This window comes from Hirundo rustica, chromosome 5, assembly GCF_015227805.2.
Source record: "Hirundo rustica isolate bHirRus1 chromosome 5, bHirRus1.pri.v3, whole genome shotgun sequence".
In the NCBI taxonomy this organism is placed as follows: Eukaryota; Metazoa; Chordata; class Aves; order Passeriformes; family Hirundinidae; genus Hirundo; species Hirundo rustica.
In genome coordinates this window covers 18,389,818-18,409,146 of record NC_053454.1, presented here as the reverse complement: position 1 = coordinate 18,409,146, position 19,329 = coordinate 18,389,818, and the positions used below count along the sequence as shown (strand labels likewise).

Genomic DNA, 19,329 nt, shown 5'->3' with positions numbered 1-19,329 from the left:
TCAGAGAGCAGCGGCTTCTACATTTAAACAGCTATGATGGTTCATAGCCACTCCTCTAGAGCACTCTGTAGAATTAGATTATGACATTAAAAAATTCAAAGGTCACAAAAATCACATTCTAACTAAACCAAATTAAATTACAGTCTTGTTTTGTACCAAAGGAGTAATTTAAACCGAGTGGCAACACAGCCACGATAGGCCAGATGCTGATTCAAGGTATGACTCCTTCCATGCAGGTAAAACCTATTAACAGCCTTCGACTTCCTTTAATTTGCACCAGCCTAGACTATGCTTTAAGGATTCTGCACCAGGCAAGGACATCAAAAACCTGCCCAGTGCCAGAAACATTAAACAGCAATACTTTGAAGCCCACTCTTTTATTAGGCATTTTTTAGAGCTTTGAATGCCATCTATCCTCTGTTACATTCAGCGTATAAAATCCTTCTCAATCAATTATTTAAATGCAACCTCTATTTTCCTTAATCCTAAAAGGAGACACCAAACAGCAATTTTTTCGCTTTCTTCCCTCTTTCTGTCTTGCACCACCAATATGTTGAACAAAGAACACCTTTAAGCTATTTGACAAATATTTAAGACAAACATTCACATAAAGCAAGCTTTATGGCAAAGAATGGGCAAATTCTACTCAGCATAAACTATGCAGCAGTAGATCAAAAAGATGTTTCTCTATATACTGCCAAGAGCACTAGAGTTTGTAATTCTCACACAGATACCTCAACAGATTGTTTAAAAGCCTCAAATTACTGATACTGTCATTTACACTACCTTCCATCCTCTTGCTTAATGTTTTCAAATTGCCATAAACTGGTGGCACATAAGAAACAAGTAAATCAAAAATTCCTAACGCATATAGAAAGGAATGGCAACATTTTTCATGTTATCTAAAATCAAATTAAAGTAGTTCATTTTCTGAAGGGCTTCATGCTCTCTAACAGAGAGCAGACCACTGTTAACACTGCTCAGGAGTCTCATTCTAAAGGTCTCCCTGTGGTGCAATTTTAGTTCTCTCAGCAGGATACACAAATAAAGCCACTATAAGCAGACACAATGAGATGAGACATTCCTCTTCAAGCCTTCTGAGTCTTACTCACTCTATTCACTACATTCAAGAAAACTCGAAGTAAGATATACACAACAGAAAAATTATACTTCTAGAATCACTATAGCCTAAATTTTTGAAGAGTTACTCATGACTTAGATCAACAGTTTTGAGGAGATAATTTTTTCTGATAATTTAGTTGCAATACGTTCAGGGAACAGGATCTTCAGCCATTAAGTACTTAAAGAATATTTGAAGAGATGAGGCCAACAGTTACTGGTTAAAACAGATATTTACTACATAGCAAGCACTTCATGCATTACCTCAGAGTGCACTTAAGTGACTTCCTGCATTAGCAGAATGAACCAATGCCATATTCCTGGTTTCATTCCACTCCTGTTCTTACTTTCAGTTGTTTGACCCAAACCAAGTTTTAGATGTCTCTATGCCCACCATTAGAATATGTTGTGGTTTAGGAATGGTATTCGCAAATTTAGTAGTCCTTCTACAAACACGTGTGTGGTTTCCCCACTACCTCCAACTGGAGGGTACAAAGGGCAAAGATCACAGGTTGAGATAGGAACAATTCACTGGAAACAGCAATGAGATGAGAAAATGAACAATAGTAACAATACAATAACAAAAGGTAAAAGAAAAATAAACTACTCACATGGAAAGCCCCTGACAATAAACAAATACCAGATGGGTCCATTCCCCATGCTTCTTGACCAGAATGAACCTCTTCTCCCCAGAAGAGAGAGAGACTCCCATTCCCAGGCTCCCCGCAATGGTGTGAGGTGGTACAGGACAACACCCAGGCCTTAGCCATGCCCACTTCTGACTACTGCTGAAAATTAATCCTAAACCAGGACAGCACAACACCTTGGGAATGAGGGGTGGGATGGGGTGGGATGGGGCGGGGAAGGGGGTGAGGAAGATAGGTATTTTTCTTCTAACAATTCTAATATTCCAGATCTCTCTTTTAATCACTATATCCTGGGACATATTTGGCAATGAACACTGTACTGTTGACTAAACACTGTCCTTTGATATTTGGAATAGTTGGCTCAACTTATTTATTTCATTTAAGTCAAAGGGAGGGTTGGTGGTGCTGGGTTGTCAGTATATTTTACTGTATCCCAAGTTTAAGAAGATTTTCAAAAATGTTTTGGACTAAGAATTCTAGATCTTTGGAGCTCAGATAAAATCAAAGTAAAAGTGCATGGGATTTTCCACTTAAAAACTATATAAAAAATATTTTAAAATAGCTTGAGAGAAACCCTTAGGGATTATTAAATTAAAAACATGCTAAACTGGAATACAGCACTTGCACCTGACACCTTGAGAAAATAGAACCTCATGCAAGCTATCTTAGTTTACTCAATACACAAAACACATGAAGAGGAAATTAACTCTAGCTGGACTAAATGAGTTCTTATCAGGCTTATGTGTGCCTATAAATAACAGTGTCAAAACAGATTCATGAAGATGCTTCAAGAGGTCCTTCATGCACTACTCTATACTTCGTGGAAAAATTGTTCAATTATGTCAACAGCCACCATCACTTTCAGCTTCTTTACCTACCTTCAGACGTTTTCCAGCGTTTCCACAGATCCTCAATGGTGATATGCTTGTCTTCTCTGTGCAGGTGACTATGTTTATTTGAGGCATCCTTGTATTGCATATCTTCCCTTAGAAACTGAAGAAAAGGGAAAAACATCATCCTAAGTGCCTAAATGACAATTTCTGAAGAGAAACTACACAGAAATCAGGTAGAGTCTTTCCTACCTCTTCCCCATGCAAGCAGCAGAGAACTGATCTGAGTTTTCTAATCAAAGACTCAGAAAGTAAGTTAAACACTCTTACAAGATTTTTTTTTTTCACAATTATTAAATCCTAGAAAAACCTATGATGCAGTTTCTAGTGTACTAACTTTAACATTGTTAGTATGCCTCAGATTTACACTGATTATAGGAACACACCACACAGTCACACTGTACACTTCTTTATTCTGATAACATTTAACCAACTTCCCCTCCTTGAAAATAAGACCATGTAAGATTTGAAAGTGTGCCAGTCATTTTTGGATGAGTAATGCCTGAATCCTGCCATACCAGTTAAATGCAACTGCCTGAGGGATGAGAGTAAGCTGTTTACTAAGTAGTACTAAAGTCTTTTGATTAGACAACAAAAATTTGACTTCTATTCATCAAATTAAAAAGTAGATGTCATCAGAGGGCCAATTTTCTGCTTGCTATTCATTCCTCAGTGGTTACACTCCAAATGCAGAAGCATTACATAAAGCTACTTCATTTTCAGTAATTAATAGGAAGCCTTTTAGCAAACATTATAAAAAGGAAGATCATGCAATCATGATATACAGAGTGGGTGGTGAGGCACTGGCACAGGTTGTGCAGAGAAGCTGTAAATGCTCTGTCCCTGGCAGCATTCAAGGCCAGGTTGGATGGGGCTCTGAGCAATCTGATCTAATGGAAGATGTCCCTGCATGCAACAGGGAAGCTGGAAGTTAAATGATCTTTAAGGTCTCTTCCAACCCAAACCATTCCATGATTCTGTGATAGAGTTTTATGATGGCAGTGTTGTATCAGTATCCCACAAGTTGCTACAAACAGTTCTCCAAATACATACCCAGGAAAAGCCATGGAACTGTAAAATTCATCCTATTTTCTTATTTCATAAAGGCCTAGAAGACTTGGAATACTGGTTGGGAAATCACCTCCTGTTAATAGTGGAAACCTTTCATAAGCATCAGTCCCTGAAAGCACTGTATGAACAGTCTCTGTGGATGAAGACTTTAGTATTAGTATCAGAAAAGTAGTATCCGGTACTAACAGTACCAGAAATAATCTAAATAATCTAAAAATAAATATAATATTTCTAATCTAGAAATAAACTAAATAATCTTCCACAGTAGATAGCTTGCTTTTTTCAGTTTGTGAAGGATGAAGCTGCTCAAACAAAACCAGCTATAGATAGTCATGACAGCTAAGTCAAAAAACAGCCTTTTATATGGCTGGTCATATGTCATCACCATTTCAAGAGAGGTGAGGAGGAAAGCCAAGCTAGTGAGGTACTACAGAAGAACTCAGTTTTTAAAATTCAGTCCAGGTAATAATTTAAGTGCAGAGCATCCTGCAAAGGCTCCATTTCTAACAAAAGCTTCATTTCTAATAAATCTAGAGATTATACCATTCAGAAACTGCAGGAGATACTGAAAAGCAACCAATGTTAAAGAATAATATTAACTCTTAATAAAAAGAAACATAATACAAAAGTTAAAATATGCAAGCAAAAGCTAGCACTTACCAATTCTCCCTAACTAAAACCTTTTTACTAACATGTGAGGGAGTGTCAAACTATGAATGGATTCAAATTTCTCCTCTGATGGGCTCGGGATAAAATACTAGATTTCCTCCTTAAACAAACCACAGAGCCATAGTATGGAAACACTGATTGGATGTAAATCTTCTCGTATTTATCTATTATTTCAAAACTTTTTCTGACTGTCAGATATTAGCTTTGTAAAGCTGTTTGATTCCTAAAATAGCTCCATTTAGCCCATACAAACTGCAGAAGCATTTTTAGCTCCTCTTCCCCATGTGTATAAAAATGGCAGAAATTAAGATATAAAAATATATATGCACATGCATGCATATACATGAGAAATCTATGAGAAACTTACAAAATATAGGAGAACTGAAAATAGCAGCCTTTTGGGGCAAAGGCAGTTACAGAACTTCTGAAAAACCATGGATCAGCAACAGTAAAAAGGTTTAATAAGCACAGGACTGCATGCTGTAACTGTATGCAAATGTAAAAATATCTGCTGTATATTCCATTATCCAAGTGGGAACTCTGAATACTTCCCATATTGGCAATACTACCAGAAAGCTGGCAAATTCTACAATTGTCATGCAACAAAAGATGGATTGTCTTGTTCATTCCCATTCCATGTTTATTAGAGGCTAAACTGAAGAGCAGGAACTAAACGATAAGGAAAAGAACAAAATAATTTTCTTATCCACTAATGTCCCTAAGCCTTTCCAAATTATAGTACAATCTTGCAGCTGGAACAGTAGGAAAGAACTGATGTTTTCCCACCTTACTTTTTCCCTCCAAGCTGCAAGCATCTACCATCAACTGACATCCCCAGTACATACGTCAGGAACTTGCAAAAAACATATTAAAATACAGCAAAAACGTGTCTTATATGTCCCTCTCCGTAAAGATTATCTTGTTTCACATGGGAGCTAAGGTAAATGCTAACGCTCACTCTTCAGCTGTCGAGTGACTGATGATGCACTATCCTTGGAGAGTCCAAATTCCAGGCACGGACATTTTTTTTCAAAACAAGTGTTGTAGGGTGATCGAGTTGCTGAAGAGGGACAGAATATATTGTATATACATGCTTGGGCCAATTTTGCATCTTCTCAGCTAAAACTCAGATCACTTTCGTTTGTGCAAACCTGTTACCTTTACTGATAGTTGTCAGTAAAGGCTGTAAAATATCGAAGGATGAGAACTTTTGTTCAGTCACAGGCGCCGTCAAGGAAAATCTGAACTGCTGTTAACAATACTATTCACATTGTTAGAAGTAAAGAACAGAAGGAAGATGCCAACTGTACACAAAGCTTCAAGGCGTTACGCCTCCGCCCATCCTAAGGCGAGCGGGCCCTACGGGAGCGCGTCCCGAGTTAACAGCGGGCGCAGCGCGGGCTCCTCGGCGCCCGGCCGGAGCCCCTGCTGCAGTTCCGCGGCGCCGCCCGCAGAGGGCGCGGCACGCGATTCCCGGAGCGCGCCGGGCTCGTACCGCCACGCCGACTGCCGTGGCTGACTGCGTCCCTTTGCTAAAGGAGAGCGTCAAGGCGCACGCTGGAAAGCAGCTGGCACTTAGGAACCGGCACCGCTGCTCCTCAGGGAACCTCGTCCAAGTGAAAAGCCCCTCTTCCGTTCTGTCCTACCCGTACTGCTCCCAGGTCCTGTGAAAATAATCACGATAACTTCCTCAAAGAGGTTCTCTGACACTGCAAGGTCACAACACTAAAGTTACAGTGCACATATCTGGAAAGAGGTCATCTTGTTTCAGAGAGTAAGTGCATTCACTAACAAAGAGGTATGCAGCAACATCAAGCTTCTTTCTGTTGTATAAAAGATCTTTGTTTCAAAAGTGGCCTAATATGGAAGTGCTTCTTTAAGAAGAAGAACTGAGACCTAAACTGAAGAAAGACAAAAACGGAACAACTCTAGTTAAAAAGAGGATTTTTCTGTCCCTTGTCATGGCAGCTAATCTCTCTTCTGTTGCCCTGGTCATTAAGTATACAAAGAAAGGTTAGAAAAATAACTCTAAATAGGGAGGTTAAAAGAATAATCTCTAAGAAAAACACATCTAAGTATTATCTTAGCCAACATAATTACTCAGGAAGGAGAAGTCCTTTTCAGACTACAAAGTTGAAACCAAGAAAGCAGAAGATAAGTTACCTAAAAACTCTGTATGAAACAAAGATAACCATTTGTCAAAAGCAGTTACTTCAAAAACAAGTATAGAATTTTTAAAAAAACACCACACCTAGACTTGAAACTATAACAGCTGCACCTCTACAAAGACTAACATCCCAAAGCCCAAGATTCAGCAGTGTAATAACTCCAAAGGAAACTTTCTCCTGCCTGGAGGGGACAGGACCTGTGGAGCCCTGGAGAAGTCCCAGGATCAGGTCCACAACCACCTTCTTTTCTCTTCAGAAAGCCTTTAGTATCATAACTTTCACTAAAATCCAGTCAACTAATAACTAAAGACCCATCTGAAGGAAGACCACAAAAAAGTTAAAATATCGATGCTGCAAGACACGCAGGGCAAACAAGGAATTGCATATTTTAGAGAGAATGCTACCGGAAAAGTAGAATTAACCACACTTACTAACTGCAGCAGGAAGCACTCTCAGGTTGTTTATGATTTGTTCTGTGTGAAGGCTCAAGTTCATGATTTTCAGTTTCATCAACTTCAAATAGACCCTTTAATGGACAAGTGTACTTTAAAAGCACTAAGTAACATCTCCTGGCCAGGTATTGCCTCACCCTTGAGCATCTATTCCTCAAAAAGTGTTATTTCCTTCAGATTTATTCCTTTGTAGGGAAAACCTGCAAAAGTTACAACTTCAGCCTTTTAGTACATTTCCTCACATCTGTTTGCTACAAGATTTGTTGCAGCTATCGCAATGTCATACACACTGATTGAATTATGATGGCAGATGTGCTTTTAAAAGGCAACATACTATGATTTGGGTATGACTGCCTACCCTACAGAAATGGCTTCTAAAGATGCTATAAAGTAAAATAAGAAAACATATCTAATAATATTAATAATATATGACTAGAAAAATGTAGGACCAGCAAGGAAAGTGTTACCAAGTATATCTTAAGTAACCTACACATTCTATTGAAAAAGTTCCTACAGCTCAAAACAAAACTGTAGCTACCTACTGCAAAGTAAACTGCAATCTCTGCAAAGCCAAGATAGAATTTCCAAGGGATCATTTCATTGTAGCAGGACTAAATAAAGAGGTGCAGACAGCTACATATTAGCTTAAGCATATCCAAGGAGGCAAGGCGTGAGGTAGGTCTAGTCCAAACCAGGTTGGAACAGGTTTCTATCCAACTGTGCCCATGATAACACGTGCTGCCTCTCTGTAGGGCTTCTTTGCACAGGCACAGCTGTGAACTAACACCAGCAATGTTTTCACACAAGACCTGGCTCCTTAGCCTGCTCTGCAAAAACAAATTGTCTACACATGTTCAAAGTTGCTTACAAAACTTCAGGAGACTAAAACACATTCTGCCTAGGGACAAATACATTAGCGGTTGAAAGCACAAAAATTAATTCAAAAAACACCCCTATTAAGAGAGCGACAACAAATTAAGGAATTCAATGTAACCCAATACCTTTGGGGGCAAAGGTTTGCTGCACTGGTTAGGAAGCTCAAAATCCTTGATTGAAAGATGAATGCTCGTAACAGACAGTCTTGCACAGTGAGATGTAAAACACACTCAGGAGTCATCCCAGTGTCACAAAAAAACAATTGTAATGTCTTAAGTTTCTGAACCACTGCAGCCATATTTTTCCACATGCAGAATTTTGCCTAAACAGCTAACACCAAATGTTGTTTACAGAAATATGAACTCCAGTTCATATTTCAGACTTTTATTACATAAGTGACAAGGACAAAACCAAAATACTAAGGGAACTTGAAAGGACATTTAACATCTTGCGGACAGTATTTCCAGAGAACATAATGAAGACTTATCCCTGTCAAACTTACTACAGCCAAAGTGCCACAATAGTATTACCATTCCAGACCATGCTAGCTACTTTTCCTGCTTTAATCGCTGTATAGAAGAGAGTCATCTTCCCTGGTTTCGGCCACTAAATTTAGATTCTACTTGATCCTTGCCTCCAGAAAACATTTTTAACAACTTTGGCTTGGTGAGACATTAGACACACACACGAAGATACTAATACTTCAAAACATCAACTTAGTAAAACAACATCAAACATCATCTAGTACTGCTGAGAGATTCCTTGAGGAAATGACTTTATGTAGGGCCTGCTTAAGGAAGTTCTTTGGAGACAGGAAAAACCTATGTAAATAGTGAACATAGGATAAGCCTGTTTTATTGCTTGTGTCTCATCATTAAAACAAAACACATTCCCATGGTGCAACAGATGCTTCCTGAGGCAGACAGCCTCCCACCAACACATGACTAAAAACCTCCGTTCATAATACCACATTCTCCCTTCCAGTTACCTGTTTACAGCCTACCTCTAGTAATCAGCTTAAACAATTGCAATCCTTGACATATAAAGTAATAATATCAGCTAGGTCTGATAGGAAAATTCATATTAGCCTGCCCTCATAATAAGTATAGAGAGCTTTTTTCCTTCCTTTTTCCTTTTCTCTGCTGTACCATACCAAATAATAAGGAAGAAGTACCCCATGTTCAGACTAGAGTCCTTCTAACTTCCTTAGAAGACTTCAACAAAATCCCTCATGCTTTGCTCACTATTAAATCCCATGCTAAAAATTTAGATCAGGTTTCTTCACATCAACTTTATCAAGGTCAAATACAAGTTTCTTTCCAGTCTGTACAAAGTACATCCAAAGGTCTTCCAGTATCATACAATTTTTGAGAAAATAAGAAATATCTTCATTCAAAATTCCTAATATCCTAGAAAAACTCGTTCTTTAGAGAGTGGTTTTATGTGGGCCTTCATTTTACAGAGGAAAAACAACCTACAACCTAAAACTGGGCACAAAAACATTAGGAAAAATAAATCGCGTGCGGATGAAATGTCTGGAATCACTGTTGGGAGTTAACTGGATTAGCAAATTAAAATAGTTAAAATAAATAGTTCAACATCTTTAGCTCTTTTTACCTTCCTGTCTCAAAATAACTTATTTACAAGAACTTCCTTCCTTGGTGTAAATATACCCCTGTAACACTGTTGTAGTGCTGGTAAAACAGCAGAAAGTTATTCTACTTTGTCACGTTCTTCCTGCCAAGTAAAAAGCTAATGAACATCTAATCAACATACTCAATATGCTGCTCTTCAGGAGTCTTGCAAGTAAAAACCATGCAGCATAAAACAGAAAATCCATTCCCTGCTGTTAAGTAAAATCCCTGTATTTCATGTAAGCTTTATTTCTAATAAAGTGGAGTTTTTTAATTATCAATCCTCATTCTTATTCAAGATAAGCAGCTTTACCCACAGACAGAAAAAAAAAAAAAAAACGGATTCTGAAATATAAATAGGGCATATTTAGTACATATTTAGACCTACTGTAATCAGGTAACTATGTAACTATGTTGTATAAATGTAGATATTTTAAGATAATGGTAAAGATTTAGTAAAAGCACTACAAGAAAAACAGAGGTTACTAGCTGAACTTGCAATTAAATTGCATTTCTCATTAACTTCAGGTTTGCATTTAATGTCTTAGAAGAAAACACTCTATGTAAATACATATTCATCACTGATTTGCATGGAAATTATAAGTAGAAAAGTACAACTTTGCCGGGAGTGGGTTATTAACTATTTCTGCAGTAATTAAAAAATGAACTAGCAGAAACAAGGGCTACAATTAAGTCGTCTTATTTTATGCACAATGTGTAGTTTGAACATACAATTTCACTCATCTCTAATTACCCCAGCTGAACAGCACGCCTCATCAACTATTATAATTTCTGCCATTTAAACAGGTTTTTAAGAGTAGCTTCTGTTGCTTTCTCTGGAACAGGAAGAAACTTAAGGTCGGATATAAAGAAGGCCCACTTGAAACCAGGACAAATCTTCTGAATACTAATAAAATGTTTCCAATGTATTAATATTATATTTATAATTTCTATAGTATATATACTTTATAAATACGTTATAAAGTATTTTCTTTTAACTTTCTCAACTTCAACGTATAAAAAATGCCGTACAAGAAAACAATCAAAGTACTGGGAAGTTCTTCCTCAGGAAGCTCACCCTTCATCACTAATGTTTCAGTTTTCAGACTGAACTGTGCCTGTCCCAAACATTCTGCAGTAACAAAGGTAGATTATATGATTTATTTTTGAAAAGCCATGGCAGTCAGGTGAAGTCTTTGCTGACTAGGAAAAAGGAAACATCACTCCTATTGAAAAAGAGAGGAAACACAGACCTGAGAAAATAAAGACCATTGAGCCTCACCTCTGTTTTGGAAGATCATGGAGCAGATCCTCATGGAAGCAATGTTACGGCACGTATGATGAGGTGATCTGAGACAATCCAGCTTGGCTTTACTAAGGGCAAACAGTGTCTGAGTGATCTGGTGGCCTTCTATGATGGCATGATTGCAGTGGTTGATGAGGGAAGACCAAACAAATGTCATCTACCCAGACCACTGAAAGGCCTTTGACACTGTGCCACATAACATCCTTATCCCCAGACTGGAGAGAGTTGGATTAGAAGGGTAGATCATTTGATGGATAAGGAACTGTCTGAATGGACATAGCTGTCAATCATTCTATGTCCAGGTGGAGGCCAGTGATGAGTGGTGGCCTTCAGGGCTCTCTCTTGGGACAGGGGCTCTCTGCTGCCTTCATCAACAACAGACAGTGAGATCAAGTGCACCCTCAGCAAGTTTGCAGATGACATGAAACGGAACAGCACAGCTGAATTAAAAGAAGGAAGAGATGTCATCCAGAGGGATCTGGTCAAACCTAAGAAGTGGGACCATGAGAACCTCAAGAAGTCCAAGGGCAAGGTGTTGCACCTGCATTGGAGAAATCCAAGACGTGAACAGATACTGAGAAAAGTCATTGAGAGCACCCCTACCAAGGATTTGGAGGTGCTGGTGGATGAAAAGCTGAACATGACCCAACAGTGTGCACTCACAGGCCAGAAAGTCAGCTGCATCCTGGGCTACATTCAAAGAGGAATGGCCAGAAGGTTGAAGGAGGTGATTCTGCTTCTCTATTCTGCTTTTGTGAGATCCCACCTGGAGTGATGCCTCCAAGTCCGCAGCACAAGAAAGACATTGACCTGTTGGAACAAGCCCACCCAACCAAGATGATCAGAGAACCAGAGCACCTATCTTAAGACAGGTTGAGAGAGCTGGGCTGTTCAGCCTAGAAAAGGTTCCAGGAAGATCCTATTGCAACCTTCAGTACATATAGGAGGGGTATAAAATAGAGGGAGAGCAACTTTTTACACAGGCAGATAGTGACAGGACACTGGAGAATGGTTTTAAACTAAAACAGGAGATATTTAGACTACATATTAGGAACAAATTTACTCAGAGGGTAGAGAGGCACTGGAACAGGTTGCCAGTTGAACAGGACATTATGGATGACCCCTGGAAGAGTTCAGCATCATGTTGGATGGGGCCTGTTGATGCTGTTTGCACATAGGCACACAGAGAAGTAAGTAGCATCACATTAAATTTGACAATGATAATCCATAACTCATTCAGGGAGAATGATAACTCATTCAGGGAGAAAAAGCATGACAAAATGGAGCTAGATTCTTCTCCCATTCACCTACAGTGAGAATGGGTGTCAGAACCACACGGCAGTACCCTCATTTTTAGCAGACATCTTCACTGCCCTTGGTTCTCAAGCATGTGTCTAACAACAGCCAGAAAGCAAAACAAGCAAGCACAATGAAATTACATAGACATTTCCATTCCTACCCAGCAATTCTGAGAATCCCAGTGGTAAAGTTGAGCAAATGCAAGGGCAAGTCCTTTGACGGGACCACCAGGAGCCTACCTATCAAACTCGTTCAAGCACAGTCACAAAAAACTTCCTTAGGTTGTAGGACTTAATTTATTATTAGTAAGCATAATGTTCTTAACACCTGCCTGTAAAATGTAAACAAAACCAGAAATCTTTCTTCTAGACTGCTTTCTGTAACAGGTCATTGTTTTACACCTCTAAGTGCCTGCAACAGATCTAAGGTAAATAGGATAGCCCAGTGATGCCTAAACCAAGAAAATTTTAAGTAAAGAAACGGTAACATCAAGCAATCGATCACATCACTGCCTTACTGCAAGCTAAACCTTTCACCTCTTCCCACCTCTTACACCAATCACAAAAGTAACAGCCTTTATACACAGTCATACAAAACTTTCCCTTAGGTTAGAACAATGGACAGTAATATCCCATTTCAGACAAATACAGAAATAAGACTTTCCTTCCACATTTGTCTGAGGAAAGGGTTGAATGAAGAACAGCAAAAACTACTCAAGTGCTGAAAGATAAAGAACATCTGTAAAAAACAAAAGGCTAAAAAAACTTCATGTATGCACAAGTAAAGCTTTTTTACTCCTACCTCATCACTTTCATCTACTTCGATACCACCATCTTTGTCATCATCCATTTGCTTATGGATCATGCGGAGAGCTTCTAGGCTGAATCGGTCCTCCTCAGTAAAGCACGGTGGGCTGAGTGAGCTGCAGGGATCTAAAGTGAGGAGGACAAGAAAAACCAAAACAACACAACAGAAATGTTATTTACTTTCACTTTAGAATATAAAGCTCCCAAGCAAAAGAAAGGGTTTAAAATTCTGTATTGTGTGCATGTACTTCACTGCACATAATCACCAGGTAACCGATATCAAATTTAACCATAAAATAGCAATCATACAAAAAAAAGTAAAAGGCTTGTGTGTGCAAATCAACTCTTATTTTATTCAGGAAGGAGTCCCAAAAAATAGGCTGGAATAGTTTTGACTCTTCAATTTATTTCTTCCATCCCAGCAACTTACTATCTCCATTTTTTCTTTGATCATCACCTTTAGTTTATGTCAGTGCAGTGGAAAATAAAGCATTTCCCGCATTTCCCAACCTCCTTTTCTGAAAGTCTGAACAAAACAAAAGAGCAGTGGAGGAAAAGAAAAGGACTTGTCATATCATACAATCACAGTTTCAGAAACAGATAAAGGGATGGTAATCACACTGCAGATCAAATCTAAATAGGTAGTACTACTGAACACAAAATACTCAAGGACTGCAAGAACAGAAAGCACACTGCAAAGAAAATTCAGCTGATAGTAATACATGATGTATTAGTCCTGTACACTCTGATCACTAACTGCAGACACTGTAGAGCAGGATTCCAAGTCAAAAATAGTACATTTTCATTTGCATTCATTACTGAAGGCTCATGATGTGAGCACATCTGATGGCTCAGCTTTCACCACATCAAATTGCTAAATCTTTCCCTTCTACAAGACAAATGCCAAATGTTCCAAAATTCTACAATGCATGATGATCAACCATCACCACAGCGGCCTTGTGCAGACCTTGTAATAGCAGCTATTACATTAATTCTGATGTACTGAACACCAGCAAAGAACAGAAGGTGGAGAAGGATACAGAAATCATTTTTTCAAAGTTCAACTTTAACAAGGTAGCAAATTCCCACTGTAATAGCTATTATAAAAATGCACTGACTACTTCCATAAACTACACAAGTTACACTATACCTAAATCATATCAATGCAAGTAAAAATTGAGGGCATATGAGTAATTTCTGCTTCTTCCAATCTATTATAGAATTAAGCTTTCATGTTGCTATAGAATTTATTAAAAGGCTCACTTATATAAGTAAAGGAAGCACATCTAGAAAAAGAGAGGAACCAAATGTTTTCAGAGAAAAATAATTTTTTGTTTACAATTTCATACCAGATGGATTAGCATGATTCTGATTTTTTGTCTAATATATTTTTTTAAATAATTAAAATCAAAATAAAGGAATGCATATGGTTAGAAAGCAGGAAGTGCAAAGATAACAACCACGACATAGCTGGAATCTCGAGACACAAAATTAAAAGGACTGGTTTCCACAGCTAGACATGAATCAATGCGTTCTTACTTCATTCTTAAGTTTTATTATGCAGAAGTTAATGGAAATCTGTTATCTGTTCCCATGCATCAATTAAACAAACAAAAGAAAGTCAGCAGAAAAAAAAGCAAACACTTCACTGACACTGTCCAAGAACTGATAGGCGTTGCTTTTAGAACTACTTCATGTAATTCAAAGACAGATTTCTATATTTATTAGTTTCTGGATTATTAAACATTAAATATTAATGAATAATTAATAAATTGTAATTATTAATATTTATTACTAAATATTAAACCAGACCAATCACAAACATTATAATTTTCAGCTTTGGAATGCAACCGATGCTTTATGAAGTGGGGGGAGGGTTTTAATTAAAAAAAATATATATTTTATTTCTCCATTCTTGGTTTATTACAAAAGGTTTAATTTGCACAATATTCATCCTTTAGACTTTTGTCTTGCAATGAAAAAATTACTATCATTGGAGGGGTTAAAGGACCTATCCCTGCAATTACAGGGTGCTTTGTGTAGAAAGGTTTCCCTTGCAATAATAATGAATCATCTCAAAGCTCTTCTAATAATTAAATTCCTCAGGCCATGAACATAAAACATTATTTTATTAAAATACAACCATATCAGAAGAACAATCTATTACAAGTTTTGATCTACCCAGTATCTTATGCTAGAAAAAAGTGTAATTGTCAAAACATAAACAGATTCTTCAAACACACCCAACTTGTTTAATTAATACTTAATTCTATCCTAACATGGAATTAAATTCCAGATACATGTGTTCAGTTTGCAAGCACCCACCCAAATGTTTTATTTTTTCATTTTGTTCAGCTGAAAACCCAGTTTTTCAAATCAGAAAGGTCTTCTTAGAGTACATTTTCTCACAACTGAGGTTGATCGGTCCCTTAATCAGGGTACTTATCTTAAATATGCCTTTTTAGGATATTTAAGCATGAAGACACTTTAAAGAGCTGTGGCTTTTCTTGAGAGAAGTAAACAGGCTGCTTGTGCTTCAAATGTCCCATGTGTTGGCTCCAAGAACACTTGATCTCTCTCTTAAGAGCCGATAGAGTGCCAATTCTCTTTTTGGGGCTGAGAAACAGAGTAGGACTACACGTCAACTGTAATAAAAAATTAACCCACTCTAAAGGGAATCCAGATTTATTTTCAAGCTTATTTTCATCTGGTAAAACTAAACATTTAGACTGACAACACTGGTCATCCCTTTCCTTAGAGAACAATCTCAAAACAAACTACAAAGCCACAATCTCATTAAAGAACAAGTGAAAAGCAAATCACAAACATACCTATGGAGCCCTACCAAATCCAAAAAACAGAAGACAGAAATTTAATCATCTGCAGTTTTGCAGAATATTCTATCATGCAGTAGTTTGGCTCAATTGCACAGCAAAAACAATTCAAATTAATACTAGATGGAGTATGGCTAGTTAACTAGATGTCTGGGAAGTTTTTAAGACAAAAGCCAAGAGAAAAAAATTTCATGACACAACACCATAAATACAGTCCTGAAGTTCCACAACAAATCATAAGACTAGCTGATAAAACTTCACTTTGAATTGATGCTATTGAAGACCTTCTGGGATTCCAAACCTGCTCTTGTACTTTAAGGACAAGCCTAATTTAGTGTCTAGACTGATTTCTCCATCCTAGTCTGGTGTGTTGTCACAAATACGCTTAGTCCAAAATCATCGCCACAGGAAAGAACAGAGATGATAAATTCACTCGGGGAGTAAACCAACAGCTTGGAATTTGAGCTTTTCTTTAATGAAAGGCACAGAAGAATTAGCAAAGGAAACAAGAGGCAAGGTGGGCAAGAGGCATAAAAGCACAGCAGGTATCACTCCAGGCATAAGTTATTTTATACCTCAGTTTTTCATTGTTGCTCAGAAGCAATGAAGTTTCAGAAATACTGGTCATAATAAGAAAGGAATTTGTTCCTAAAAACTAAATGTCAGACTCGTGGCTCAACAAACTTGGCAGAGGATTTTAAAACAAACCTTCCTCCCACCTTGAGGCAGTAACTGTCTCCCAGCCCTAAGGCAATGGGGGAAGTCCTCACCAGTCCATAGGAGACTCCCATAGGAGTCAGTCTGACAGTGAACGATGCACAGTTATCCAACCAAAGACAAAGAAAACATTGTATTTATAGATAAAGAGAAAATAACACTTCATACCCTTTCCCCCTCACCCCTTCTTTCCCCCCACTTCAATCTTTTTCAGTGAGACTAAAATAAGGTGAGACTACAAAAAGAATTTCAGTTTGAAATTCCCCTAAACTTGAGATTCACAGCTCTTTATTCCATTTTGTATGTAAAGACAACAGAAGTGAAATTTAAAATGTGACATTGTCAATACAAGCCAGTAAGGAAAATTAATTACACTCTTATCTTCAAGCACTCATTTCAGCAAAGCCTGAAATTTATTTAGGAATACACCATCAGAAGAGGTTCCAAAGCAAAAGGTATATGCACCTCATAGTCTTTCATCCATCTAGTATTTGCCTCAGCAGCTGCAAACGTTATAGACTTCAGAATAAAAAGGACTAACAGATCAGCAAATGGGGAATAAACCTGCAGTTCTCACACACACACCTCCTTTTGCATACAGACACCCAAGCAGAAGAGCTATGGCTGTGCCAAGCCTGACTGAATGACTCCAACCAGGTGTTCGCAGTTCCAGTCTGAACTTTTTAATGCCTGAAAGAGCCTTTTTAAGAACACAGGGACACACAGAAGTGTCATGATTTTTCACAAGTACCTGGAATCAGGTAGACACTTCCAAATCTAAAATTTAAATGCCTTTAAATTTTCTCATTAGTTCACTCAGTGCAATGTAGTAGTTGGGAGTTATTTCAAGAGACTGACTACCACACATCATTTTTGCTCTTTGGGGATGTTCAGCGTCCACCAAGAAAGAAAAGCATGTTTTCTATAATAATGTATGGCAGTCCTATGGAAGCCCGCAGGGTTTCCATGCCTTTCTTTTACTGATGAATTCCAAGAACTGAACCATGTTGTGCTAGGTTTATGATTCCTCATTCCTAAAAAGCCATGTGGGATAAAAGGAAGCCTACAGAAAAGGCAAGCACTATAAAGCATCAACTTCCTAAGTACGTACTCTCATCTTAAAATAACTATGCTTCCATATGCCATAATGACAGAAGTGATTTGCATTTTCCAGAAACAAAGGAGGTGTCCACATTATGTCCAAACCCCTGCCAAATGAATATTCCCTTAACTGGCATTCCTATTTCCTTACATTTCTATTTTACAGATACATTAATATACTGCAGTTTCTTAATCAATTCAGTAACACCTTTCATAGCAAAAAACCTTTATGAGAACAATTTTGAAGACCTGAATACAAATTGGAGTGTCAGATAGAATAGGGATTAATGAAAATACTGAAAAGCAAGTGTTTTCAAGAGTTCTACCTGATGTTCAAAATAAAATTATTCACAGTAAAGGCAAACATATTTTTATGTTAAATCCTTACATAAGGTGTCAGTAAAATCTTCAAATGCTGGAGACAGCTTCAGTGAGCTTCTTTTAATCTTTCAATTAAAAGCTCCCAAAGCAAATCACTCCTACTCTTAATAATTAAACTCCTCCATATGGCAAGTAGGCTGAGCAGCATCTAACAGTTAACTTGACAAAGTAATTCGTGACATTATTTTTCACTCTAATTATTTAAATAAAAGTTCAAATTTCATCATTACAGCATATATCTTTCCACTAAAGTAATTCAATAAAAAACCAAACAAAACAAAAAACAAAACAAAACAAACAAAAAACAGACAAAAAGTGCAGAATACCTTATCTTCTAACCACAATAGTGATGTTATTCAAATGATCTTCCTGAAGAGGAAAATGTAATAATACAAATGACAGCAGGGTAAGGGGAAAGGGTTCAACAGGAAAGGAAATTCAGAACACTGCTGTCCCCAAAGATTTTGAAAATGTTTCACATGAGGCTTTTCCATTGTTCTGTACTAGAATTTTAGGTGACTTCTATAAGCTTATGCAATAACAGTAATTAAATTCATAGATGAAACTCCTGACTTCTAAGTCTGGTATCTGGAGCACTTCTTTCTGAATACATGTGTAATGTTTAGTGACTGGTAACACTGCAGTTTAACAGAATAAAAATTTAAAAAAAAAAAAAAAAAAAAGCCCCAAACTATTTACAGATAAGCTGCCTGAAAACTGCCATGATTCTGTTAAAATCCACTAAACACCTTCAGTAATAAAATGCCATTCCAAAGAGCCTTAAAAGAAATCATTAGGGCTTCAATACCTAACAAGTGATTTTCACATGAGATTCAAATTTGATTTTGTTGCTATTCAAAAGTGTCCATTTATTCTGTTGTTTCAGTATCTTTTCAAATATACAGATCAATTAGATTCTTTCCCCACATAGAAACTTGATGAGGCAAGCAAGGCTTTGATTTTTTTCTTAAATCATCACCAGCTCATCTCTGCTTTCTCCACACCCACAAAAAAGCTGTCTAATTCTGATCTTAATTCTCTATACACTGGGGGGAAAAAAGTATCAGTGAGATCAGTTTATTTAAAGTAGAAATTCAGTCAAATAACATTATTATCAAAATCAAGTGTTAAGACAGGTTTATTAAAGCTTTTCTAATCTTTCCAAGATAAAAGTTTCAAAAGAAGCAGCAGGCACATAATTTTCTGATCACCTGTTAAAACATTCAAAACATCACACACTATCTCAGAAAAATGTTTAAGAACTTTGTACCCAAGTAAACAGTAACTAAAGGAAAATATATAACAGGAATTCCCTAGAGAATTAGATTTGATGGCAAATTAATTTTGCTTTAATATAGC

The 19,329-nt window shown here is 37.4% G+C and overlaps 1 protein-coding gene across 3 annotated transcripts in view; it reads right to left on the bottom strand.

Moving 5' to 3' along the window:
- STIM2 (stromal interaction molecule 2) overlaps positions 1–19,329 on the bottom strand; it is a 67,886-nt gene that overhangs the window by 15,979 nt on the left and 32,578 nt on the right. For all 3 annotated transcript variants that reach the window (XM_040065619.2, XM_040065620.2, XM_040065618.2), the window contains exons 2-3: positions 12,933–13,063; positions 2,645–2,759 (exon numbers count right to left, since the gene is read on the bottom strand). In XM_040065619.2, the coding sequence (XP_039921553.1) occupies positions 2,645–2,759; positions 12,933–12,995 (178 nt within the window). In that variant the 5' untranslated portion in view covers positions 12,996–13,063. The remainder of the gene's footprint in view (positions 1–2,644; positions 2,760–12,932; positions 13,064–19,329) is intronic.